General features: G+C 41.1%; 2 protein-coding genes across 8 annotated transcripts in view; one reads left to right on the top strand and one right to left on the bottom strand.

Moving 5' to 3' along the window:
- Positions 1-1,131: 1,131 nt before the first annotated feature.
- LOC111854044 (spermatogenesis-associated serine-rich protein 1) lies at positions 1,132-6,747 on the bottom strand. Of its 6 annotated transcripts, none has more exons than XM_023831630.1 (7): positions 6,440-6,747; positions 6,088-6,210; positions 4,850-5,007; positions 4,390-4,557; positions 3,813-3,918; positions 2,634-2,696; positions 1,132-1,982 (listed from the first exon to the last, which is right to left on the bottom strand). In XM_023831630.1, exons 1-7 carry the CDS (start codon positions 6,451-6,453, stop codon positions 1,877-1,879), a joined length of 738 nt encoding a protein of 245 aa, XP_023687398.1. In that variant the 5' UTR covers positions 6,454-6,747; the 3' UTR covers positions 1,132-1,876. The 6 variants fall into 6 exon arrangements, with proteins under 6 accessions (XP_023687398.1, XP_023687399.1, XP_023687400.1 ...); XM_023831631.1 differs by having other exon boundaries at positions 4,850-4,974; XM_023831632.2 differs by lacking the exon at positions 6,440-6,747 and adding an exon at positions 6,292-6,431.
- Positions 6,748-8,811: 2,064 nt separating this feature from the next.
- The window catches only part of cnih3 (cornichon family AMPA receptor auxiliary protein 3), a 34,091-nt gene continuing 15,525 nt past the window's right edge, over positions 8,812-27,377 (top strand). For both annotated transcript variants that reach the window (XM_023831637.2, XM_023831636.2), the window contains exons 1-3: positions 8,812-9,446; positions 19,225-19,293; positions 22,596-22,643. In XM_023831637.2, coding sequence (XP_023687405.1) covers positions 9,369-9,446; positions 19,225-19,293; positions 22,596-22,643 — 195 coding nt within the window. In that variant the 5' untranslated portion in view covers positions 8,812-9,368. The remainder of the gene's footprint in view (positions 9,447-19,224; positions 19,294-22,595; positions 22,644-27,377) is intronic.

Raw genomic sequence — 27,377 nt, 5'->3', positions numbered from 1 at the left:
CACCTGTGATGGAAAGTGAAAAAAGGATGCTTCTGTCCATCAGGAAGTTATCTCCCCTTTGCAATATTTGTGATTTAATGGCATTTCTGTTGTGTGATTTGCTCTGTTTAATGGAAGATTTGACCCCCCGATTACAAGCTGTGTGTCATGGAAGGCAGAATGTTTGGTCTGGTCCTTCGGCAAACAGGACCATCGCATCACAAGCTGCCCTCTCAGAGAAGTAACCGAAGTTTACCCAAAGAGTCACTAAGATTGAACCAAAATGAAGAGAACAAATGTATGAATAGCATGGTTATTTAAAATGTATTGCTTTTTTAGTCCTGTCTGTGACTTTCAAACATCATTCAAATGGACAAAAAACAAAATACTATCCTTTCCTTGCATTTGTCTCATCAAACATGACAAGTTATGCAATTACAATGTCTTGAGAGATTCCAGTCTGGAAGCATGGTCTGCTCCTAACAGATATGTTGTCTTCTAGCAGAAACAAACTTGAGTTAAATGTGTGTCCTTGTGGAACAGCAGGGCTGAGTCTATCTGCATGTGTGCGTGTGCGCGCGAGTATCAGCAAGTCGATGGTTGCCCGGAGATTCGTCAGTCGTCATTCTGTTTCCATGACCACGCCTGAAAACGAGACTACCAGGCTAATTCCCTCACTTTACAACCAGGGCCAGACTCTTTGAATTTGACTCACAAGATGAATAACAATGCTAATGCTGATGTTATTGTTTCAGAGATGCCCTTAACTTTAACGTACTATTTTTGTTAATGTTTTGCTCTAGTTTTACGCTGCTGAATGCAGCAATTTAGAAAAAGCTACACCGGGCAACCCCACCAGATCATGGACGATATCCTCTTTTGAGATCATTACGTGATTATTGCGTCACTAAAAGCATTCCCCCACAAGGACTCATCATGCACATTTCGGGGCCCTGAGGGACTGGAGACCATTCGCAGAAATACACTGGCAAAGGAACCTTGGGAGATTTAAGGGGCTGCGGTTTACTGGATGTTGCAAACACCTGGTATTGAATGTCATGACAATCAATCGCTTCTTTCCTTCATGTTTCTGCACACCCCCAAAAAGAAAAAGAATTTCGTAAGCATTCCCAAAATAATAGCCTCTAGCAATGATGATTTCTTCCATTTTATTTGGTTGTCCCATACCTTGGGGGCTAAAATGCTGCACATGGGTGTGGAGTCTGTACACTTCTGGGCAAAAAAATGGGCCATAGCTTATTGTTGTGCAATTTGTATTTGGCTCATTTTTTGCCCAGGAGTGCAGGCTCTCCTCCTGTTTCCTCTCGATATTTTCCCAAAATCTGAAGACATGCCGTTTACTGAAATGGTGTCTCTAAAATTGCCCATAATGTGTGCATGTGCCCTGCAATGGACTGGCATACCATTTAAGGTGTTCCTCTGCCTTGCTGGGAGGGGTCCCGGGCCCCCCAAGTGCCAGAACTGGGTAAGCAGTTAGAAGACACATGAAAACATCACACATTCATTTTGCTATTTATGCTTGTTATGATCAATTAAGGCAAATTTTGGGTTGCTGTTCAGCCTGCAGAGCAGCATGGTGGTTCACTGGCTAACGGTGTTTTTTCACTTCGCTGTCATATAAAGTAAGTCTCATTTATGAAAAGCACTATGCTAGTTTCTGTAAAACACGCAATTCTTTCCCTTTTACAGACTTACCACCCACATCATCTCTTGGATAGTAAGATGTCAATCATTCAACTCGAAATTTTCACATAAGGATCACACACATATAAACATTTATTTTTATACGTTTGCTATGTCCTAAAATCACACACACGCTGTGCCTTTGTCTGCCTGCCATAGAGTCCTCTTGCCATGCCAGAGTTGCTACGTTTTATCACAAGTCAAAGACGGATGCTGCTGGATTCCATTCGCTTAGTTGCTTCACTTCCAGGATATGCGCCTCTCGCTGTTTAATCTTCTCCTTCTCCCCATAACACATACTGACAAGGTGGGATGAAAGAACAGCCAATCAGACAGATCACTTCTACTTTACTTTTCCGCTACATTAAAAGGAGTATATGACTTCAAAAACAATTAATATAATATACTCTATGTATGTGTATATATGTGTGTGTATATACGTGTATGTATGTGGTATAGGTCTATAGACAGATATACATGTTGGTGTCGGGGGTTATGCATATAATACATAGTGGGGACCTTCTCACTATGTGATAAAAACCTGTTATTTTGATGTCGTGGGGACCACCTTTACGGTCTCCACAAGGGGAAACTCAATTTTATAAAAAGTCTGTGACTACAATCCAAAAACAAAACAATGCCAAAAAAGTCTTGTATTTCGTTTAGCTACTTATGGTTAAGGTTAGAGCTGGGTAGGGGTTAGGGTTGTCATTGGTGGGATTAGGGTTTTTCCCATAGAAATGAATGGATGGTCCCCACAAACATATAAATACAAAATGTGTGTGTGTAATATTATATATGTCTACAAAATATATCTGTTACTGATGAACACTATACCCGTAGCAACTGAAGAGGTGGCTATTTAAATACTGTTGCGTTTGTTTAAAAGATAACCTTCTGCGTCCTTCATGGAGGATGTACAGCATGGGATGTTGGGACCCATTACTAACCATGCTGGGGCCAGTGGAGGAGACAGAGCAACGAAGGTGTCGGCCTTCAGGGTAGCGGAGGACCTGAAGTCACGTAAAATACGCTATAAGAATAACATCAGTGTTGGTAACATCTCTGTACCTCAGGGACTATGAACCTTTTATATTGGTTTATAAATGAATTTAACGAGCCACTATTGTCAGGCATGCGTTCAGTTCTTCTGTGTCATTAGGGGAACCTCCACATCTCCCACAGCATCTGCTCACGCTGCCTTCAGGTTCACACAGAACTAGCTGAAGGCTTTAGGAGGTTCATGCGGACACACGGCCCTTAGGTCTCCCGAAATCTCTGAGTAACCTAACAAAAAAAAAAATTACTACAGAAATATACATAAGTCATTCTAAGGGATGTAATTCAGATGCAACTCATATACACTAACTGAGCGTAGCTCATATCTGAAATCACGATAAATGGAATTTACGGGACACGCTTTCTGATACTTATGCTGATATTTTACTTATTTTATGCCGATTATCGTCAGCAGGGAGGATGTTGCCACTGTGAAATTAACGTAGCCGTTTTGCATGTGCAAATACCATCAGAAGCACAGCAAGCTAATTGACACTTCTGCTGAAGGTTAGAGACACTCCCTGTGCAGGGTGCTGTGTCACTCCTTTAATAGAGCCCAATGTAACTCAAACTTCAGTTTCGGCAACTCGTGATGTACATATGAGTCGGTTTGTTTTCTTCAGCGCAGATAAAATGTGCATCAACCACAACTGGTTTCATGTGTTCGGTGTATGTATTGGAAACAGAAATAAGACAATTTTTTTAATATTCTCCATCTTAAGATCCAGCTGATGTGGATCTCAAGAACTTTGTCAAAGCTATTATAATTTTATGAACCGAAAATTAAACTATATAGAACCTCTAAATCTTCTGACATCCACACAAATAAAACAATATCGCCATCTCGCGGTTGATTCTCTGAGCACTATTTTCATTGGCAAGATGTTTTTTTTTTATTTCCCAAATATCCAAGTCATTTATTTTAACTTTATATATTTTCACTATAAACTACTTGTGATTTCAAAATTAAAATCTAAATTAAAACATTGATCTACCTGTGACTCGGTGGTAATTAGAAGCATTTTTCTTCCTGTGGCAATAAAGCCAAGTCATTAAAGGGAACAACTTACCCGAAACCTATAGCTGGGAGCGTAGTACCGTATTTGTGGAAGTCGGTAGTGTATTCGGGGTTCAGATATGGCTTTGCAGCTTCATCTGGGTGCCTGCTGGACCTGACTTGAGGAGGAATCCAGTGAACAAAAATGATGACAACACTATACACACAGGACACAACGCACACATGAAAAACAATTGCTGGACATAGGCTATGTATACGTACAGTAGACATACCTATATGCAATAGGAATAACAAACGCAAATCCCAGAGATTATTTCACAGTAATTTATGTGGCTGAGTGTGCTATTCGTCTGCGATATGCTGCTCTGCATGTCTTCAGTAAACGGTCTTATTGCAGAGGGGAAGAAGCGGCCGGTCAATCTGTTCCGGTGGGTTAGGCTATGGGGCTTTACATTTAAATCTCAGGTGAGGAGGCAGAATTTAGAGTCGTTAAAAACCTTGTAGAAATATGCAAAGTGTCTTCTAGGAAAAAGTATGCAGACGCCATTAAAACTGACCGCAAAATCTAAACGTGAATGTCAGTTACAGCTACTGTAATGATATTGAGGGTCATAGTGACTCTCGCTCACCCCGCTTCTTCTGGCCTAACACCGACTCCAGGCTGGTGTGGGAGCTGCTCCTCATGCTTCTGCGGTGCTGCGTCCCATCAAACAGGCAGCGCTTACCCACATGGAAGGCGGCGGCGTGGCCGAGGTTGGGGTAGAAAGTCCATTCGGAACCGGAGACCATATTGGCGTCTACGAGCGCAAATTAAAATACATGTATTTCACTGATCGCGGGTAAATTAATATTAAAAAATTAAAATATGTTGGGGAAGATGATTTGCTATATCGGACGCACCGATCGATTAAAATAATATAGTTTATAATAAAATAGTTTTTAATTTCCATAAAATAACAAACCTCAGAAAGGAGAAGCGCGATCGCATTGCCTTCACTGCAGTGACCCCTTACTGTAAGGTTTCTGTAGTACAGTTTTTCATATGGAGATTATATCATGTTGGCCATGTCACACTGTCAATGCACTCACTAGGAAAAGACCTCAGCAGCCTGATCTCTTCGGGGAATTTAATGGCTTTGATGTGGGGAAACGGAGCGTCGCCGTAGCGGGGCTGCGGCAGCCGGCGGAGACGGGACTTCCAGTCAAGGTCGCATCTGCAAGTCAGACGGATGATGCGCCAATCGGCCCTCCATGCAGTACAACAAATACAAACAGATTAGCTCATTCATTTGTGGAGGTCAGAGTCCAACAGCAAAAAAAAAATCGGGGGGGACTGGCTCCTGTTTGAGGAATAGCGCCATCACAATATCGTGACAGAACAGCTGCAGCGCACCTCCGTTTCTGTGCAAGCGAACACCGCCTGCAAAAAACTGGGTACAGTATATAATCTCTTTATATTCACGATTCCTGCAAGCAAAGCCTTACGCTGGAACCCAGAGCCCCCAGATAAACTACCCCTGTAAACGAGGAATATCTCTTAACGTGTCTATAGCTTACAGCAGCACAAACCCAGGAGCGAGTGGTTTTTTCCCCACTAAGCATGTATATTAACGTTGCACGCGGTCCCAATGTCACTTATAACAGCAGGTGTTGCATGCATGGACGTAAATTACGGGGGATGGAGGGGGGTTGTAGCCCCCCATAATCAAAACCAGCCAATACAACCCCCTGGACCCCGTTAAATGGGTGGAGGACAATAACGTAATCAGAAATAATTGCGTAAGTGGGCCAGCGGAAAATCAGACGGGCCGATCCCATAACTATATAGTTTGACAAAATCATACAATAGACTCAACTAAGTTTTAAAAATGACCCGTGGCATTACTAAACCCAAATGAGCAAAGAGAAAGAATTTGCCTCTCAGCGATTGATCTACGCACACAAACACCCGTCATATCGCACCGTACCATAAAAAAAAAACCATAAAAAAAAAAATATATATAGGCCTATTATACCATGTTAGGTTAAATAACTGTTAAATAGCTTTAATAGGACACTGCATTAATGTCGTTCTTTTGCGTATTTTCGTTTACGAAACTATATTTCCTCACTACTTTACAAACTCAAATATCGAAGGAAAAGAGCTGTCTGATGATAGAGGCCTATATACGTAAAACATGGCAGAGTACAAACAAGGCCTAATTATTTATAAATGAGATCCTGTTCTTCGCTGGGTTTTCCTAAAGGAGCAAAACTATTACATTTCAAGTTTATCAGAACAACCAGAGTGGTTTTAATGTTGAATGGGGGGGGGGGGGGAAACATACTCGGTGTAGTTTGGCTGCATGTGCCGTATGTGCGGCTTGTAAACTGCCTCCCGGCCGCGGGTTTCAGTGAAGTGGCGTCTGCGGTAGCCTCTGCTGGGCTCGTCCGACCCCCAGATAGTATTTCTGGAAATAGATGCAAAGTGCCTTCGATGATCTGCTAGTATAGATTACCTAGATTAAGTGCTTGTGGGCGAGTCGTGTAACCTTCGTCCGTGCTCATCAAAAGGCTTTCAAGCTACGGTATGTTTATGAGTGATTTCATGAGAGGCTATTAAGTTTAAAAGCTTTTCAAACGGCACAGCATGCGCTTCGCGGAATGCAGCTTTATTGCGTCAATATTTTAGGTGTTTACCTGTCCTGTAGCATTTCTCACCACTGACTGCAGTTTCCTTGGGTTTCCGGAAATTATCTCCTTTTCTGATTATTGCATCTTCATTACTCGCGATCATTTAATACAAAACTGCAATCCCGCCAAAGTTCAGTTTAAGAAAACATTTAAGAATTGAAGAATGTCATTAAGAAATTCTATCCCAGTTTTAATCGATGTACTAAGAAGCCCTTTATGATTAAATGTGTCTGAATAAAGCAGACAGGAAGCCAACAACAAACGGTTGCTTAGTTTAATATACTTGCAGGGCCCGACGCCGAGCTTAAAAAGATCACGGCGTCCTTGTCTCCTTGACAACCGTGCATCCTGATTGATTGGAAAGCAAGGAATTAAAATTAAAAACAACAAACGCAGTAATGATAGTTTTCCTCAAATTGCTTCTCGCCTCTATTAATTACTGGCATAAATGAACTAATTAATTTCTTCAAAGCGGGCGTGAAGATTTCAGAATTCCATTAGTAAAACCGGGGCGCTTTAGCGTCCTCTGGTGCAAGCAGGTGAATTGCAGGCTGTTATGTATGAACAGGGTTAACAATGTGACCTAACGTTTAGGAAACACAAGATGGCGCTAAAATATATTTTAAATTTACAGCCACTGTGTACGTATAGGGGTAGTACAAGATGACGTCCTGGCATATTGTAGTGTAGGGTAAAAGTAAGTCTGCGGCTTTTTACCCAGGAACTTTTGGTTCAATTCAAGTTTTGCACTGTTTAATCGTAGGGGCCATGTTCGATGTTGACTCCTAGTGACCATATAAATGGCTGTATAACTTGGATTTTGCCTTTCAGGTTTCTCATCAATATTCATTGTTGTGACCGCTGAGTCCGTCTTGTTGGAGGTTCGCTGCTCCCCTTTTCTCTCTGACTTTCCCAGGAATTACAGTCTTTTTTCCGGTTACATCTTTAACCGTCACAAATTTGTTCAGAAGAAAACATTCAGCTGGTCAGCTGAGTGTTGGAAACACCTGAATGAAAGTGTCTTTTTTTTCCAGATCTGTCATTTTGAGCGTTTTAATTTCGATACAATAGGAACTTTAAATATGTAACAGTGACCCATCCTGAAATTTCTGTGGAAATGTCAGGTACTGCAATAACATTAAATAATCTACCTATGTTAGATAACAGATTCCTTTTTATGGATAAAATATGTAATGTTCTAACAGAAGTAACCAAGACATCTACTCCAATAGAATTTTCAATAGATTTTTCCCCCCCAGTATAAGTGCCTGAACCTCCAAACTGGTCTATTACTATGGTAACAACACATGAAGCGTGATGACTCCATGGCTATGTGATGCTACTGGCTTGCTGGTAGAGGTACTGGTAACTAGTAAACACCAGTTCATGCTAGTTTTAAAGCAAGTGAAATTGTCAATTGTTTACTACAGGAATTCCACTAAGAAAACATCCGTCTGTTTATCTTCCAGTCACATTTCCAGTACTCAGAGGTGGAGAGTTCAGGTCCAGAAAGTAAAAATCCAGACCAAGATTTTGTTTCAACCAACCACTTGACTATTCTGTGACTATGACTCTTTATGCTCAACTGGCAGGTTGAAATAAAATCTTGGTCTGGATTTTTACTCTCTGGACCTGAACTCTCCACCTCTGTTAGTTCTGGGTTGCGAGGAAATTGGCCTGGAGCGTATCTCATGCACACTGGGAACAAATCAGGGAACAAATCAGGGAACAACCTGGATAGGATGGCAGACAAGGAAAATATGACATAAATGATTATATTATGAGGCTATAATTTTTATCTTTAGTAAACATGCATACATGTGGGATTCGCACTTCTGTGTTTGTAGAATGGAGTGCCAGCCCCAGGTCTATAGAGTGTTGAGTTTGCATAATTTGTGTGGGTTTGTTCACACAGACCGAATACACGCAGGTAAGTGCATTAACATGTTTGTATTGCCCATAATGCGTGGGTGGGTTTCTGGCAATGGACTGGCTTCCTGTCCAGGGGGTTTCCCTGTCTTGGGATCTGTGCTTCCAGAAATAGACTGCAGGTTTCTCGCACCCCTGTGTGGTACTAAGTGGTTGTGAGGCAGGTGGTTGCATGTACAGTAGATCTGAAGGGATCATATATGCTATTTTACTAACTTACCTCATTTATTAGGAATAATGAAAATGTAGACAAAACATTTGTAGAAAACTCTGTGACCTGGCTTTAAGCACATTTTCATATGATGTTTTAATTTGAATCCATTAAAATATTGACGGTCGTTCCGTGTTGCATAGATTACATAAAAAATATGCTGTTTTGAGTGTCTGCAGTGAAAGGTAGAGCACAGTTCTTAAGCTAGGTTTATTGTAGGTCAGATATGACATGGAGACGTCACTAGCCCTTTAAGTCCACCTGTTGGGAAATACTGTTGGCGTATTATGTGTGACGGGCTATGGGTTAACCGCGGTTTGAGCGTAGCGTTCATTAGTTGTTATGTTGTCTAGGGAAGAGTTACGGCGCTCCTGTAAATGTAATATAGGCTACGGTTTCTGGCAGCAAAACACAGGATGGATTACCGGTGATTGTCCGAGGAATCCGAGATCTCCGGAATGTTTTGACGGTCTTTCCCTGGATGGCATCTATTTCGGGATGCGACTAGGGACAGTGCGTTTAAGTGTGCTAGTCTTTTCCTAAAAGTGGTATACGTTTAGAATAAAATCATGTCAAGGCTGAATCGGAGAGTTTTTTTCATTCTCAGACAGTAGCACATTTTGAGTGAAACTTGCATATTTCTTCATGGATGCAGTCAGTAGCAGGATATTAAATAATATTTATGGAATAATGACTTTAATTGTGTAGCTGTTCCACTCCCATTTTTAAATTTTGCTTTTTTTAACGGGTTCCCTCTGAATCCTCTATAGGTTTTTTTTACGCGTAATTTCCATCATGTTTACTTTCGCTGCCTTCTGCTATATGCTCTCCTTGGTCCTCTGTGCTTCTCTCATCTTCTTCGCAATCTGGCACGTAAGTGTTCTCTTCTGATAAATCTTAGTTTGGCCGAGTGTAACACGTACCCTCGTATTAAAAAGCAGCCTAGAAGCGCTGCAGAAACAATCAAGGTTTCTCGTCGCTTTCCATTCTGTCTAGTTTAAACAGCATCTGAATGAAAGCCATGTACATTAAGCCTAAATGACACGTAAATAAAACGTAAATAATTAATAATACGAAAATAATACGTATTGTGAACGTGATTATTATGATGGTTTTTGCAATAACTCAATGAAGCTTGCTATTGTTTGAGTGTGGTTGTTATATGAAGCGTCATATATATATATATATATAATCATTGGCTGTATAGCCTAAAGGTGTTTTCCATGTATCTAAGCAAAACTTTTATCTAACCAATATTAGACGAATCCCAGGATAGTTCCCATGGACATCTAGCCCACCCGCTTCTCGTTAAATGCCGCTTAAGATGTTTGGTTTGCATGGCCTGTAATTGTAGGTGTCAGTGACACCTGACAGTGCTGCTGTGAGTCCCTGGGGCAAAGTGATTTGGACCAGATCTGTCTAGCAGCTGAGTGTTTAAGGAAGGATTGTGAAGACCGAAAGTCGTCGTGTGGTTTCTCATCGACACCCCAGTGTGTTTGTTGCGGTACACCGTCACGGAGAAGCATTTAGATAATGAACCCCTGAAGTCAGGATTTCTTTTCAGCCCTGCAACAGGAGCGCCATGGAAATCTGCAGCATATCCAGATGCCTATCAGGGATCCGTGGGACTGTTGCAGAAAGTGTGCTTGTGTTTTGTGTGTAAGGTTGAAGCAATGCTTTAAGGATGAGTCGAGTGAGATCGTTCGTCCTGTCCCAAAACCTACTTCTGCATAGCAACGCCACCCAAAAAACACGAGTGCTAAAGATGCAGAAATTATGGGCATGACACTGATGCCGTCTACAGTTGGCGGACTCAGCGGGTGAATCGCCGGGTCGGTGTCGGGGATGACGCCGCAAATGTCAGGCTTCAAACTGCGTCCTCACACAACGTTTAGCTGATGGATCAAGTCGTGCGTACACAATGTCAGTGCTGAAGCTGAAGGGTCATTTTCCCACGGAACATTTTAAACTCACTTGAAATGAGGTGTCAATGCATAAACGCCTTGTGTAGTATTTGCTTGCGCAAGTGATTGTCCGATGCCTGAAATCACAGATTTGTGAATACTAGGGTTTTGATACATGGTCATGTAAACAGCTGTCTGTAGTTGAAATATTTGTTTTCTTTGTCACATTGAAAAAAAAGCTTTCAAATACATATGTCTATAGATGTCCAGTATGCCCATGGCAAATGCTAGGCGTGAAATGTGGTTTGAAACTTAGTTAGTGGCAAAGAATTCTGGTAATATTAACAATAACAGCAACAATAACAATTTACCCATATTTCAGACATTTTCCAGAACATTGTCAAGGAGCAAAACTTTCTTATTCTTCTTATAATAATAATAATAATAATTATTATTATTATTATTATTATGGGCATTTCAGTCCATTGAAGGGCACATACAATCATATACAACAGGCAACTTACTGTAGATCAATTATCCAATTTTATACATATAACCAATATTTATTTCATATTTATTTATTTGAATAGAGTAATTCCTTGCGATGTCTCACTTGGCAGTTCATAAGCTTTGCAGCAGCCTCCAGGTTACAATTCTGTGTTCTGAGAAAAATGTAACCTCGAGCATTTGTACAATGGTAGGGCTTCTCCTCAGACTTAAATCAGCTAACATCTAAATACAAGTATAGTGCCCTAACCATTCTATCTTTCTGTGTTTCATTGTATAACAAAATTTTCAGAGTATACTATATTGTTTGTTAAAGAGATGTGTATAGTTTCTAAAGTGGGTGACACTTTACTTGAGGGGGCATAAGTAGCTTAGTTACTCAGTTACTACTCAAGTACAAATCATGAACAGGTATAGTAACTGCATGCAATACATGAACTGTCATGATTTATTAATGATGATTGAATGTGGGATCAGTATGTAACTAACACTTAGTTTCTGGTTAATTAATGCATTGAGTAAGAGTGTACTACATTATTTGTGCCTCACCAAAAAGTTAATTTCTTATGTAAAATAATGTCTTTAAATAGATTTACTAATCGCAAATGAATCACATTTCCTTTTTATGTGACATATTCATGATTCCTATCATTTCAGCGTGGTGGATTTATGACAGGAGTTGACTGACACAATACTCACTTAGCAGGAATCATCCAAGGTCTCCTCTCAACCCCCGTTATTTTGGTCTGCTTATCCAGGTACTAATACCAGTCTTTCACTTTTCTATGACATATTTCTTTTAGTTCAATAGAGACAATGTCATATTATGACACTGGTTATCTCCAACTTCAACTATATCTTACATTAGCCTAAGGGATACAAATGACAGTACATGACACCAACAACGAATGAATCTGTTGCTTGTAGACGGGGATTTAGGTTGTTCAAAACTACTCATTGTGCTGCATTATTAAAGAGCTTTGTCTAACAAAAATAATCCACCATATTTTTTATGTAGAATTTATCCTAACAGCATATATTTGTGATTACTGCGCACATTGTACATCAGCATTTGCTTTAATTTGCTTGGTCATGCAGTCGCCTAGCAGGTGGCCTTCTAGTTATTGACCTGATCATATAATCAGCTTGAAGGTCTCGCTTCCAGACAGAAACCTTAGTAATATATCCTTGAGCAAAGTGTGAGAATACTTGACCCAATTCCATCCTATAGGAACATGAATTTATAAAGAGATGAAATATAAAATAGCAAATTGCGATTGTCGATTTGAATAAAGCTGTCTGCTAGAGATGACCCCAGTAACTATATCTAATCGTTTCAGCTCGTGACAATGTTCCTGCCCATGTGCAGAGGAGAGACGCAGTTCTTAACAGTGATTATTTTTTAATCAATTTCATAAAGCATTTTTTTTCTACAGTGCAGTCTAGACTTAAAATCTGGGGTTAGAGAGAGTGTTTTAGTTATATTTTATTACATTTGGTGAAAATGTTTGAGTTCACAAATTCTGCATTGTTTTTCTGTTGATCTGAAAGGTGACGTTAAGGTCGTCTCCATGCAGGAGAATGTTATAGGAAAAAGCTGTTTTATGTTCTGAAATATCAACAAGTTGTACTGCTCTGGAAAAAGTAGAGCAAACTTTGATCAAGCTGGAGAACCTTTTTAGTATAGCCCTTCGATTTTTTATCATAAATCTTAAATGGTTTTCTTTTTATAACTTAGGGTACCAGCAGCAGCAATGGAAACATGTGCCTCTGGAAATCTCCGATTTTAATTAATTTTGTACTCCGAGGTTGTCAGTTAATAGGCTCATTTGAACAACTCAAATTAATTTTTGTGGAAAGGTGATCTTCTCCAGGTAGCATAGTGCATATGGAAATTGCTTCATTTTAAATATTGGGTTAAATCCTCCTTCAGAATAGTGCCCATTACTGTATAATTCCTGATTCTGAGCTTTCAGAAGATTTGAAGGAACCAAGGGAAAAAACAAAGCTGAACAGTGTGTGTTGAACGAGTGAAGGAAAAATGGATTATAGAAGGCTAGAAAATAGTAGATTTGAAATATTTGGTAGCTGCTAAACCATATTTCTTTATCTGGCCCTGAGTGTATTGATTTTTTTTTTCAGTCTCCCTTGGGACTCACAGATCTGGAACCTGAACTAAAAAATAGTTGTTTACAAGCACTTTAGAGTCATCACCCAATATTGTGATTGATCTATATGTGCACTGCACTAAAAGCTTCATGCATGTTTGTACATATTATTGCTAATATATATTGACAAAAACATGTCTAATCTGCACTGCAATACTCCAATAGCAGTAATGTTGACATCTTGTTGTACCCTATTATTGGAAGGGGTACATGCATATGTTAAAATAAAGCTAATTTAAGCAAGAAGACACTGTTCTGTGTTATTGGCAGACATGTGAAGGATGACAGGTGATCCTTCAAAAATGAATAACGCTTAGATAATGCAAGACAATATTATTATTATTATTATTATTATTATTATTAGAAAAATATCATTCTGAGTCTCTAATCCACTCACTGGAGGTATATAAACTCCTCCTATATATTGTCGAAATATTATTGAGGCTCCTGAGTATTGAACCTTGCAACGTGAGCTAATTTTACATACTACCCAAGGCAGAGACACTCAGGCATGAGGAAAAAGAAAAGAAACATACGATTCATAACTGATCGAGAGATATGACACACATGCATAGCAGTGCTTCCCGATCCGGTCCTCGGGGACCCAAAGACAGCCCGCAGTTTTGCTCCCTCCCAGCTTCCAGGAGCAAAAACATAGACTGTCTACAGAGGACCGGATTGAGAAATACTGACATATAGACATATACAACAGCACATACAGTGGCAGAAACACAATTATTTGTGGTAAGCTACACTAAATCTAGGTGAAATAGTGAAAGTGATTAGTTGTCATTGTTGACACACAACAGCCCACAAAAAAGAAATGTGTCCTCTGCCTTTAATCCATATGTGACATAGCAGGGGGCAGCTAATTCAGTGCTTAGGGAGCAGTGCTTGCGGGTGGTACATTGCTTATGGTACCTCAGTGGTACTTTGCTGGTCAGGGATTCAAACCAGCAATCTTTCAAAACCATTAGGGAATTTAAATAGTGAAACTGGGAGGAATCCCTTTATTTCATTGACTTTAGTTCCAAAATTAATTGCCCCGTAGCTGAAGAAACTACCTATCCACAGCAGATTCTTAGAGTGTGTTTTTGATGTTAATCAGCCTTTTTTTGATAAGTGTGGAGCTTATCAGAGAGGAAAATACTGAAGTCCATGTTGAAGTTAACACAAAGCCTGAGATGATCAAGTAGAGCTGATAGCATAATATTTTGCATTTTTTTTCGGTAGAATTGTGAATGGCTACTGTAGGAAATGTAGTAATCTAATCACTGGTAAATGTTTTAACTTTTTTATTGGTAAGATGTCATCTCAATTTTGAGATATTTCTGCACTGTAGGAATTTTGCCATGACTAAGAAGATAAGGTGAGGTGGTAAAGGACAGGTTTGTGTTGAAAATAAGTTTTGAGCTGACTTTGCTGAACCAAAGTTTAAGTCTGCAGAGTTAAGAGCTGACAACAAAACATTTTTATCCAAGCTTTTACCTCTAACTGAACTTCAGTTTTTTTTCATAATATTTAGAGACAGTTCATTTTCACTTTTTTATTTCAGTGAAGCAACTTGTTTTGTGGACTATGTTCAGAGTTTTTTTAGGTGTTATTGAAAGGAATATTTGTATGTCACCAGCATATGAATGAATATCACAGTTTGAATCTACTACTTCCTTGGCCATTGTGATCAGGAGTTCCCCAATCAGTGAAAAAAAACTGGCTATTCAGCTAAAGGAGGGGAGGGGCCAATCAGCAAGGAAACCACAGACGGATGCTATAAAGTGATTTGATTGGTTTGCCTATGTCTCCTTCACCCCCGAACTTGTGGTCTTTAACTTAACCACATAATGGGTACAGCCCTGTCTTTAACATTCAACTTGTATGCCTTTCACTGTGGTCTGGACCTCCGCATCACTTTTCTGGAAACTGTGTATGTACCATCAGCTAGCTGGTAGTGAATACTTGCGCTTGCTAGGCACTTGGCAAACAGCACAAACAATGCTGAGGTTCGATCTCCCACAGTGAAAGAACATCTGGGATTGCATTGCATTGAGCCTTCCTGTTCGAAACATAGAAGTCAAATTTAATAGCCTAATAGGCCATCTTTCCACAGCTTCGGATGGGTAAGCACCCCTAGCAAGAGCAGAGTGATCTGTGACCACTTCAGATTTCTTCTCGTCTAACAGTGGCCTGCAATTTTCCATAGCCTAAATAATCATGCTCTGAAACTGAATAATTCTCTTCTGCTTTGTTCAGTGATCTAGAGGCATAGGCAATAGACCATTCGTGCCCCTGATCCTCCTGGGTAGACCCTGCCGGAAGGGCAGTATTCCTGACATTAGTCTGAACTTTGAATGGCTGCTGGAAGTCAAGAGTAAGAAGAGCAGGAACGTTGGAGAGTACCTCCTTCATGTCCTCAAAGGTCAACTGGCACTCCAAGTCCAAACCCATGGAAAGCCTCTCTTCTTCATGGTGTTCAATGGTGTGAGCTACCACCCAGCTCTGCCTGGGAACCTCTACATCTTTCAGTGGATGGGACTTTGGCAGAGGCAGTACAGCCGACACTCTGCTGGATTCAATCTCAATGCCATCTGTTGAAACCACATGTCCCAAAAATTGTTGAGCTCACAGCAAACACGGCCCATTGTGCGAGTAGCACAATCCCTACTGTTAAATACGGTGAGGTAGCCTTGTGTTATGAGCAGTTGCTTTTCAGCAGAAGTTCATTGGTGCCCTCAAGAGCAATATAGATGGCAACACAATTCAAGCAGATCCGGGAGGAAAACTTTCAGCTGGCAATAGATCTGTGTTTTGGGTGAAGATCCATATTCCAACAAATACATGGCAAACACTTCAAAGCAATGGTCCACAAAATAGAAAGTTGGCATTCTGGAATTGCCAAGATAAAATCTTGGACTTTAATCCCATTGTAAATCTTTGGTGTGATCTGAACATCGCTGTTCACTAAAACTACCCTAATTTTAACCAATTTTTAGCAATTCGAGTTTAAGCAAATTAACCTGGAACTTTTAAGAAATCTCAAAAATACATGTTCTTCAACTTAAAAATCCAGACTCAGAACCATAATTGCCCATGTGCAAAGTATTGACTTGGGGGCGATTACTTTTATAAATAAGATTTAAAATATTCTACGTGCGGCATTTTTGAGCTAATGGCGAGACATTATTTTCATATTTTTCATGCTTTCAAAATACGTTCAAAGTCAGAAAAATGAAGCCAAGAACCAAATGTAATTAATTTCCCAGTATCAGCCAGATAGAGAGGATTTTCCGAAAAGCATCTCAAGGTTCCGAGGGTCTTCCCCACATTCAAATCGAGGTCCGCTCCCATCCCCCGAGCAGCAGGCCTGTGATCCCCCAGATTTCCGTGGACGTTAAAAAATACCTGAACTGCAGAAAATCACTAACAGAAGAGAAGAAAAAGAAACCCAGAGCATTAATAAAATATCATTTCTTTGATTGATCCTGAGATTAGCGTCTCACTCCGACATGATTCAGCGTTATCCTTATAGTTATTTGATTATGTCTGATTAATCAGGAAATCACATTTCATTGGTCAGCCTGACACACCCTCAACAGAATACCCTCCAACGTGCGCATTCTGATTGGTTCCTGCTTCTCAGCTGTGAGCTCAGTGTCCAACCAACACCAGCCGATGAGTCTTTACATACCACATCGCGATGTTACAGTAGTCACAATTGTTCTTTTCCTGTGAGTTTCTCACAATCAGCTAGTTCCCCTTACCATGGTGCAATCGCGGGTACATTCATTAAAACCGTCTCATCTCCCATGTCCTATAGCCGCCTGCTCTGGATCTCCATACCCCAATGCCATTAAAACCCTAGTGCTTCCCTGTCTTCACCAGCATTATAACACTGAGCAAATGCTAAATGATTGAGCACATAGAATGAATGTCAAAAATAAATACAATCTAGCCTGTTAATATAATCCAATCCAATCCAACTTTATTTATAGACACATTTAAACAACCAAGTTGCTGCCAAAGTGCTATACAATCAAAAATAAGAACCATCCTAAACCACTAAAACTACTGAAACACATGAAAAACGCTCTACTACTGCTACACAACTACACAACCTCCATTAAGGACCACAACACCTGCTTTATGAATTTTACCTTGCTTTGGATAAAAGTGTTTGTAAATCCAATCACTTCTGTATTCTATCATTTGCTGACGTATCTCAAAATGAAGAAGCATTTGAGAGGTAAAAAAAATTAGGCTACATGCCTGTCTTAATAATTTATTAGTTCATATTTTATTTTTTATAGCTTTCCTGCAGTGCAAAGCCAGGCACAGATTTTACGATGTTTATTTTATGTATATGATGGAAATGCTTTTGTCCAAAGCAGCAGGGTTGGCGTACAAGTGATACGATTACTGTGCCGGGCAAGATTTGAAGGAACAACCTTCTAGACATAAAAACCCCACCCACAGATATCTGTCATGAACTGGAAGAGTCTCACCCCACAAGCAGGACAGGGATAGCATGCAAGTTCAATTTCGGAAGGCCGCAGGAAGTGTTCCATTGAGAAGGACAGCAATTTCCTCAGTTCTCATTCACTGCGGAACAAGCAAGGTTTGTAGATTCGATGTTCGACACGCACCAGTTTGTTCTGAAATGAAAACCATCATGCTCTGCTCATGGTCCTACTTTATTAGAATTAAAAACTCTAAGTCATTAATGTGTTTCTCAGTGTAACACGAGCTTTTAATGAGCCTGCAGCTGAAGCTTATTGGAAGCCATACATGCAGCATGTACAGCAGCTGTTGCTGCCAGTGGGCCGTGAGGGCGTTTGGGATGACATCAAACGCAGCCATGCCACATGCAATCTGGGCAGATAATGGCAGGTCGAATGGAGGAAGCGTCTTCAGTTCTAAGGATGAGGATGAAGGGGGTGACACTGACTCGACAGGAGAAGCTGACAGAAACGTAGATTTGGTTTCTGTATGGAGGGAAAAAAATATTTTGTTGTGATTATTTGTATTTACTAGTCCATGGGCATGGAATTTTTGTCATCAATTTTAGTTTTTAGATGAAAATTTTGTAAAAGATGTTATGTTCTCTTACTTCTAATAGTTTTATTAATTTAACTACTTACTTACCTACTTATATACCAATAGAGCCATGATGATCCCAGATCACTGTGTTGGCCCCATTTATCCGTAACAATGTAATTAGTGCAACAGGGCCAGCTGGGCTCCATTAACTGGAGCTTCTGTTGACAGGAGCTTGTGATCAGTCATGTCGACGATAACAGCTTCGACAGTCCATCTAAACCCAGCTATTTCCATTTTTCTGCCCCCCACAAGCTCACAGTAGCTTATCAAATAACTTAGCAAAGCACAGAGCCTGCAGACATATTAAGCGGCATTTAGTAAGCAGCACTAGTTACATTATAAACACTGGATTTGAAATGTGTGGAGATAAAAATGCCACAACTCAGCGTGAGAATAGTTTTGGTGAACAGATCCATGTTACAGTGATGGGGATTGACTTTGGGTGCTGGAACTCTTGGTACTGGTATTGACCTGAAGTCAATTGGAAAGGGGAAGTACCAAAAGTGTGGTACCTGGTGCGGTGGAAGAGCACCCAGTGATAATCAGGTTATTTGATTTACAGGTTGTATCTGTAATTTAAATGTTTGCAAACTGCCAGTTCTTTTTATTTCTGCTTGCGGATTTCATACGTGGCTCCTGAGATTGGCAGCTGCAGTCATACACTGTCAGACACAGCCAATCTCAGCTAAACCTGAACAGAGGTAGTTCTGCCTCACCGTTGTCTGATACTATGTTATGTTTTCTCTCATCTAAAAATCTAAAAATCTTTTGTCTGATTTTAATGATAACAAAACAAAAATGCGGTTTTCTCAATGTTTACTCGCCCTAGTGTAATACTATCTTGTTGCTAATAATGGTGCAATTTTCAATTTCAGATTTATCCAAAAGCAGCTGATTTGATGCCTTAATTCTCTGAGCAGTTAGGGACTCACAAGCACAAAAAAGTGACTTAGTCCTCTCCTGTATTTTCCTTTTCAGATAACAGCCTTTGATGAGCTCCAGGAAGATTTTAAGTGTCCCATTGATCAAGGAAATCCACTTCATGCGGTGCGTATGACAAATGCTGAGCCCTCTGTGTTGATTGGATTAAGCAGATGTTCAGAACATGTCCAAATTGCGGTTGGGGTGGGGGGGGGCAGCTTTAGCTGTCTCGCTTACCAGGTGAGATTCCCCCAAATGTTCGAGAATGGCTGCAATCATTCGTAGCAGCGGACTGTATTTTCGCTCGGAGCACAGATTAATAGACGGAATAGATGAATCAGGTTTAAAGAGAGAGACCTTCCCTTTTAGGGTACAGGGGGGCTGATTGTTTCCAGTTTCCTGTGGATTTCATGTAGACGTCAATGACAGGATTCTGTGCTGGCTGACACAGCTAGACATTCTAGGCCCCCTGATGATATGGATCTTCCCTTTGCCCCCCCCCCCCTCCCCCTTTATGTTATATAATCTTGTAATTTTATGTATTCAATGGCCCCTGAAAAGTCCTGGGAAGTGCCTGCGATCTGCCAGTGTCCATAACAGTGAATATGTATATTGTTTCTTATTTGTTGTGGAAAGCTAGAGATTTTTTTTTCTTCAACTTAAAACCTTCAAATCCCTGATTGTTCGTCAGAGAAACTTTCTTCCTGGGTCCCTTTCCCTAAGTCACCGCTGTCATTTGCTACCTATTTCTGTTATTTCCATTTCGCATCAGAGAAGCCACCATAAACATCAGCGAATAAAAAAATTTAGTGCATAAAAATTAGGCTAATGAATTACAAAGGGCTTTGGGCTTCATTAAGAATTAATCTATATATGTTACACATACTGTCACATACTCACCAGTGTAAGAGCTGTGAATCATCTCCCAAAGTGTAGAGTCACAGTCAGGTTGCATGAGTGATATTTTTCCCGACGGCTGCCTGGATGGTCTCAGCACACGCTCGCCCATGTTAAAATGGCCCTGGGTTCACCTTGTCCTCTCTGCTACCACACGTTTCCTTTACCTCCGCAGGGCTAAAGCGGCAAACTACCCACAAGGAAGCAGCAGCTCTTGTTCTGCCGTTAGACACAGACCCAGTACCAGTACCGGTCTGAAATATCTCCAGCTTCACCATGAAAAAGGAACATAAGTTGTATGACCCAGAATCATTAAAACCTATATCTAAATACTTTTAAATCTATAAAAAATATTGTTTGTTATCTTACATGCAGTATAACATACAGCAGGTCTGTGTTAAAAAGCTGCAGCCTGCTGACATCTTGCTCCATTTGGGACATTTTTTAGATATTCTTTAATTAGTTACACTTGACTCAATGCCCTTTGGCGCCCCCTGTGTTTTGGGTGGACAAAGCACCACCGGGGACACCCATCTGTGTCCTTCAAACTTTCAAAAGCTGTTGATGTTTCTACAGGGAGGAAAACCGGACACCTGTGAAAATTAAAATGCACATAATTGCAAACTAGTAAAACAAACTTTATCTTAAATTGTACAATGTGACTCAGAAGATGATTATTTTTTTTTACCTAAAGAGCAGATTTAGTGGTTTTGATTGATTTCACATGAAATGTCAGACACGTCATAAATGCTTTTATGCTGTTTTTGTTTTGTCTATTGTGAGACAATAGAACAATAGCAATAACATTGATAACGTATTAGGCTGAGCCAGCTGGCTTTCCGTTCTAGGGATTATACGTATCAGAACGACTAGGCAACTATTTGCTGCAAATCGCAAACAGTGCATCAGATCTCAGCCGGCTTTTAGTTGTAATTCTTCATACTAATCTCTGATTTTTGTCTTAAGACCAATAGACATTCGTGCATGGGTGCGGGTCCAATTCACGTACACACATAGACCCAAAAGCAATGTACAAGCGATGTAAATTTAAGGTACCTTAGAAAATCCTACCAAACGTAGCTATAGGCTAAACCGGTACCAGGTTTACAGTCCAGACCCACTGTGTCGCCACCACATAAATCCTGGCCGGACAGACCTGGTGCTTTGATGACCCGCTCTGGGCTGACATCCAGGTCTCCATACTGGATCCCAGCTCATTGTACCATTCAGTGTGGGGAAGTCTCCCATTCTGACCAAGGTTCCCCCAGTGCTGAATGAAGTTCTCTTTTCAGCCCACCTCTGTCCACTCGTTTTATTATTATGCCTATCAAGCCTTTTTCCTCCTGAATCAGCTGGAATCATTGCCAGCTTTCCCTTTATGAGAGAACCTGATGTAGGTCAGCACTTATTTCATTGACGCATGTTCTGCTCTGGACTGGGAATTTGTTGATATTATTTTGCTGCTGTGTGCTGACAGTCAGACGGGTCCAGGAATTGTGCCAGTGAATTTCCCAGAATTATAGACATATGCGGAATGAAATTAGCCATTAAAATATTATGCGCAAACCTAGATACAGAATGTTTTATACAACCACTTATGCAGTACAAGGTCAGACGGGGCAGGAGGCAGGGAAGACCCTGGACGGGGTTCCAGTCCATTACGTCCTTACACAGAGCCACAGATTATGGTCAGTTGATAGACAGTAAATTCACCAAACTCACATGTCTTTGAAAACCCAACATGGAAAGATCATGTCAACACATACAGATTTGGGGAGCAGAACCCTAACCCACAACACTGGGATTATAAAAGGGATATTATATCCATAATGACATGGTGAACTGTAGAGTATATTTAAATGTTCTTTAGTCTTCAGTCTCATGAATATCAGTGAATGAGTTTCCTTCTAACAATTTGCAACAGCATCCTAGTGCAGACCTTCTGTAGTAACTTTCCTGGGCTGCACATCTGCCTACTTTTATATTACTCAGGGTCTGTTTGATCATCGCTTTTCTGTTCTCATCAAAGATAATATGTTGATAACCTGCCAGAGGACTCTATAGCTGAATGTTTGATACTGAATGAATTATAGTGGATTAGGGTGAAATTCTCAAAAAAAAGTGTTCAATTGATAGAGGAATGTTCTGAGCAAAAAGTGAGATATATATATATATATCTCAGATCTGCTGAGGTATAATTATGGGAGACCCATCAGTGTCTATCTTGCCCCCCCCCCAAAAATCACCATACTGTGTGATACATGGTGTTTATTTTCACCTCCCCACTTCCTTGCTCTCACCTCAAAATTTACTACAGTGCGAAAATACTGGAAATGGGTAAAGCGACATCTGAGGAATGCAGGCGGCTTCGTAATGTTTGCTCCCAGCCCGAGTAGGTAGCCTGAGATACTCTGCCACTGGCCGTGCTGGACCAGATGAGGTTATTGGGTTCCTGGGGAAGGTTCTGCTTGTGACTTTTATAGCTTCGGGGCCTTGACCCTTCACTATTTTTCACTGCCTCACCCCTGCAGCGAGAGAGGCTCCGCAACATCGAGAGGATCTGCTTCCTGCTGCGGAAGGTAATGCGGCAGCCCGGCCTGGGTGACCCCCCCCCCCGCACCCTCTTCCCAGAGTCACACGCTCTTTCAGCCGTCATTAGAAGCAGCAGGTTTGCATTGCATTGCTCAGGGACTTTTACACGCAGATTGGATCACAGATCCTATTAGCGACACAAAATAATGACAGTGCCCAAAACATCAGTCGCTGTCGTTAGTTATTATCAGTTTCACATTGTTGTTATTTCCCATTTAAGATTAAATGGGAAACAATCAATAGAAATTAAATCAATAGAGGTGCCCCACTGTCTGTCTGTCTGTCTGTCTGGATGCCCGAGAATCTGCTTTGATGTAAGCAATGCCAAGTAGCATGATCTGTGAAAAATAACAGAATTTTAAACTCTGTTTACTTCCATTTTCACGTTATTTGTCAGATGATGCATAAGACAGAAAATACACGGCAAATACTCATGGGGTAAAGTTCATTAGATTTTTCCTCACTACCCTCCTGAGCTAGACAGACCACATCCCCAAAGTCTCCCATACACATTTAAAACTTGGTTATTCCGGGAAAATGTATAAGAATGTTTCAGAATTAATGGGCTTCGCTGTAAGTTTCTAGCTTGTAATTACTTTTTTGTGGGCACGTTGGGAGAAGGTGATTCAGACTCCTGCCTATGATGATGAAGATTCATGATGAAGGTTCCCTTGGGAGCAGAGGACAGACACAATAACTGGGGCTAAATAGCTTGACCCAGCCCTGCTGACATCTGCTCCATAAAAGCACAGGTCCATGTCACCCTTCCTGGCTTTGAGTCATGTGATGTACCCACATCCGTGACGGCTCACCAACTGACGGCTTGTTCTGCCTTCATGACGACACGGCTGAAGGCCCGTCTCACACCATACGCGGACGGCCATGTGTCTCGAGGGATTTGACCGTGTCAGTGTGGGACCGTTCGCTGTTTTATCCAGACGAAGATGTACTTTTTCACACTTATACTTTTATGCTTAGAATTTCAGAAAGGGGATGCTTCTGTACCTATCCAGAGGAAAATTTGGATCGAGCTTTTCAAGCCGAATCAGGCAACCCACACCGCGATGAGTCAGAGATTCACTCATCCTGGCGTGTCTTTAAAGACCAAGCACACTACATTAAGCTTCAGAAATAGTTACAGCGCTATTTTATTTTCAGACTAAATTATTTTTCCTACAGTAACAGTCATCTCTCACCATTTCCCCGAGAATAGCATTTAATCAGAAAATTTATGCGAAATCTACAAGGAAAAAAAGGTCAGTAGGCATAGCCCAGTAATAGTCCTGTAAATGGTTAAATCCTATGAAAACTAGTGGTTATTAATTTTCAGATGAGTATTTCAGAAGAGCATGTTTTTGAATTAAAGGGCACAGAGACTCAGTGGGGGGGCAGTGAGGCTTCGCACCTTCTGGGTTGTGGGGAGTATCATCACCCCGGAGAGGAATGTGGGATTGTGAGAGCTTGTATAAGAAAAGTTAGCCAGTTGAAGTTGTGAAAATGTGCCGGATTGACAAAACAGACAAGGGCAAAGAGAAACTGGAAAAAGCGTCACTCCCTTTACTCTACATCTCTGCCAGGTACAGAAATTGCTCACGTTTTGCCATCTGATCACAGATTTCAGCAGTGGGGCCTTAAATCCTTCCAAGGCGGATGGAGGAAAATTTCTGTTTTTGACCCAAAAGTGTATTGACAGACTCCTCTAATCCGTTCAAATTAACATTAACCGTGGCTGATTCCGTACATCGCGGATCAGCTTTGTTTAGAGAAGCTTCGCAGGCCATTGTTGTGTGTTGCGTATTTTGTGGTGAAATTACAGGCCTTTCTCACCAAACCGCTTCAAGCCAGTTATCCTTCCAAAACCAAGAATCCCCAGCCTACTCTGCATGTTTTAAAGATTAAATTCCTGGAACTAGCTGGAGTTGTTATCACCACCATTGACATCACAGCAAAACTTTATGAGATTTACAATAGCTATGTGTGTTTTTTTTATTTTTCACCGAAATATCGTGAAGGATACATCCTAATGAAATGATAGGATATTCTTTCAGCTTTGTTTCTGGTTTTCATATTTGCTTTAATTCAAAATGTGGCGATTCAACATTACCATAAGCATCCATCCTTTCGAAAAATTTGTTGTCCTGTTTTGGTTTCTATGACGGAAATCTTTGGATGCAAGACAGAGACCATGGAGGGTAGGACAGCCAATCAATGGCAGGCCCATTACACAGATATATAGGGAGGCTATTTGGAACAGTGTTTCTCAACCCAGTGCTCAGGGACCCCAGACCCTCCTCGTTGTTGCTCCCTCCCTGCCAGACAGGGACATTTTTGCTGGGAGGGAGCAAAAACATGGACTACCAGTGGTCCCAGTGGACCAGATTGAGAAACCAGACTGATTTAGAGAAACCAGTTTACCGGACCCATGTGTCTGTGGATTATGGGAGAACGTGAGAAAATCCCACACAGTCAAGGTGAGAGCATGCAAGGTCCTCACACACAGGGCTGGTACTGGATCTGTGACCGATAGCCTGGAAGAACAAGGTGAGGACACCCTGAACCAGCCCACCCCCCCTCCCCAGTCTGCCCAGACATTAGGAGGAGGATCCTATCAGTCTGTCGCCCCAAGCACTTCATGTTCTGCCCTTAAGCAAAGCAACAAAATTGCAAAATACTTTATTAAGGGGCAGCTTGTATGTTTTCCCGCTGTATCAGTAAATAGACACTAACTATAATCATGTACAATTAATTCAATGTTAAGCTTGTTTTTTTACATTTTGTTGTTCTCAATCAAACTACTTGTACCTTATTTATTTTTTTGTTTGATTTGAGACTGACTGTCTCATCCAGTACTGTGAAAGGAATCAAAGGAAATAATGTTTAAATGATCTCCATGTTGGTGTAAAACTATGACATTTATGCGTGTCAGAGTGTGTCAGCTTAGCCATTTCGAAACATAGGCACACAGGCCCCCAGAAATCGATTTACTCCTGGTCAGACACATAGCCAGGTAGTAAAATGACAAGTTCGAAATTTCCTGCATCCCCCTGAAAATGGAAAGTCGAACCCATCCTGACTGCATAGGGCTCATCAATACCTCACTGACTTTTTAAACTAATTAATGCATTGAGTGAGCTGGTTGTGAAATGTATCAGATTCATGGAACGGCTGGGGTGCCCCTGAGGAGAGGATTGGGAACTGAAGCGGCGTTCATCTACCCATCCAACAAGATATCTGTTATTCTTTGGAGAATTGAAGAAATCCTTGTTAATTTTATTGCGTTACTCATAATTTGCATATGTTCTTATATTAAGTTGTGTTTTTTTTTGTTCTGAGCGCGTATATTTTTACTGTACACATAAACAGTTTAAAATTTTTCCTTTGCCTGCCTGACACTTTTGCACAGTACTGTGATTTTACCATTCTGGCATATTTACTGGGCTCTGTAACAGGCTAAAACACAGATTAAAGTAGAATGGATAGATAAAAACAAATAGAATTTGGCTGATATCTGCACACTGTAGCTTTGCTGTAATTTTCACGCGGGAACCCAGACACCCAGATCTGGATGTTTGTCCTGACTTTGGTGTGAAGGTTCATGCCCCCCCCCTGCCCCGCCCCGCCTCGCCCCGCCCAAGCCTGTCGGTTTAGCTGACCAGAGCAGCCCCCAGCGGAAACCTCGCCCGCCGTGGCGATTCTTCAAACAAGGAGGCACTTTTGATGTCGCTGTACAAAGGTTTCAGTCCTCCTCATCGCCCTATGGCCCTCTGTTTAAATCAGACATTTGCGTAGATTTCCAGTCACAGGAGGCCAATCGGAAGCTGGTTCCTTTGATGGCAAACGGGATATTAAACCTGCCATTTTCTTTTACGTGGAAAGATCCCAGGTGGAAGCAAATTGGGTTTTCAGTTTTATGGTATATTGAATTTCTTTGTATTTTTAATGCACATCACCCAAGCGGCGAAGCCTTTGACATCAAAGAGCCGAAAGGGACCGATGAAGACATTCCTATTATTCTTTTTATTGCTCATCAGGGAACTGAGCCAAAGCAATAGCTTTTATTTATAAGATTTATATGAGTAAGGGGATTATGTTAATATCTGTTCTTATGAACGTGCATGTGAGCATATAAACCATAATAGTTTTGCATTTGAGTCATTTGCTGCCCACCAGTTGCTACGCTCAACTGAAAGAGTTATTACTGGATATTTGTTCAGTCTTATTTTTGGGAATAACCCGTATTGCAAGTGACAATATGGCCACAGGATTTCTCGCCATTCCCACTACAGAAATAGCGAGCTTTGTTGGATCCCCAGTAGCCCGACGGCATCCCCAACAGTTGCGTGGAGAAAATGTAACTCTTTACGACGAGTTAAAATCTACGTTGACCTTGCAAGGTTTCCGGCGGGAGCACAAGATCAGCGTCAGAGCGCTTCCATGGCAACACATGCACGCTTGTTTACCACTGTCGCTTTGACTGTTAATTCAGTGCCCTGGTTAATGCTGAAGAGGGGATTTTCTCGAGATTAAAAACTCCGCAACGTTAACCGGTGCAATTTCTTAACCTGGACGCTGGCCTGCGAGTTTCCGCGAGTCACGCCGATATTAGCGTGCCGGAGCTCGGCCGCATGTGGTGGTCTGGATGGCTCCTTAGCCTGAGTGCTGATAGCAAGGTCGCGGGAATGACACATCATTAGCATTAGCGATGTGACTTTTCCCGGAGG

The sequence above is a fragment of the Paramormyrops kingsleyae genome, chromosome 19 (genome assembly GCF_048594095.1).
Source record: "Paramormyrops kingsleyae isolate MSU_618 chromosome 19, PKINGS_0.4, whole genome shotgun sequence".
NCBI lineage: Eukaryota > Metazoa > Chordata > Actinopteri > Osteoglossiformes > Mormyridae > Paramormyrops > Paramormyrops kingsleyae.
This window is presented reverse-complemented; position numbering and strand designations above follow the sequence as displayed.

Coding starts and splice junctions, on each gene's coding strand:
- LOC111854044 (XM_023831630.1), bottom strand. Junction 4,558..4,849: donor GCTGCTGAGGTCTTTTCCTA/GTGAGTGCATTG, acceptor TTGCGCTCGTAG/ACGCCAATATGGTCTCCGGT. Junction 3,919..4,389: donor GTTAGGCCAGAAGAAGCGGG/GTGAGCGAGAGT, acceptor TTCCTCCTCAAG/TCAGGTCCAGCAGGCACCCA.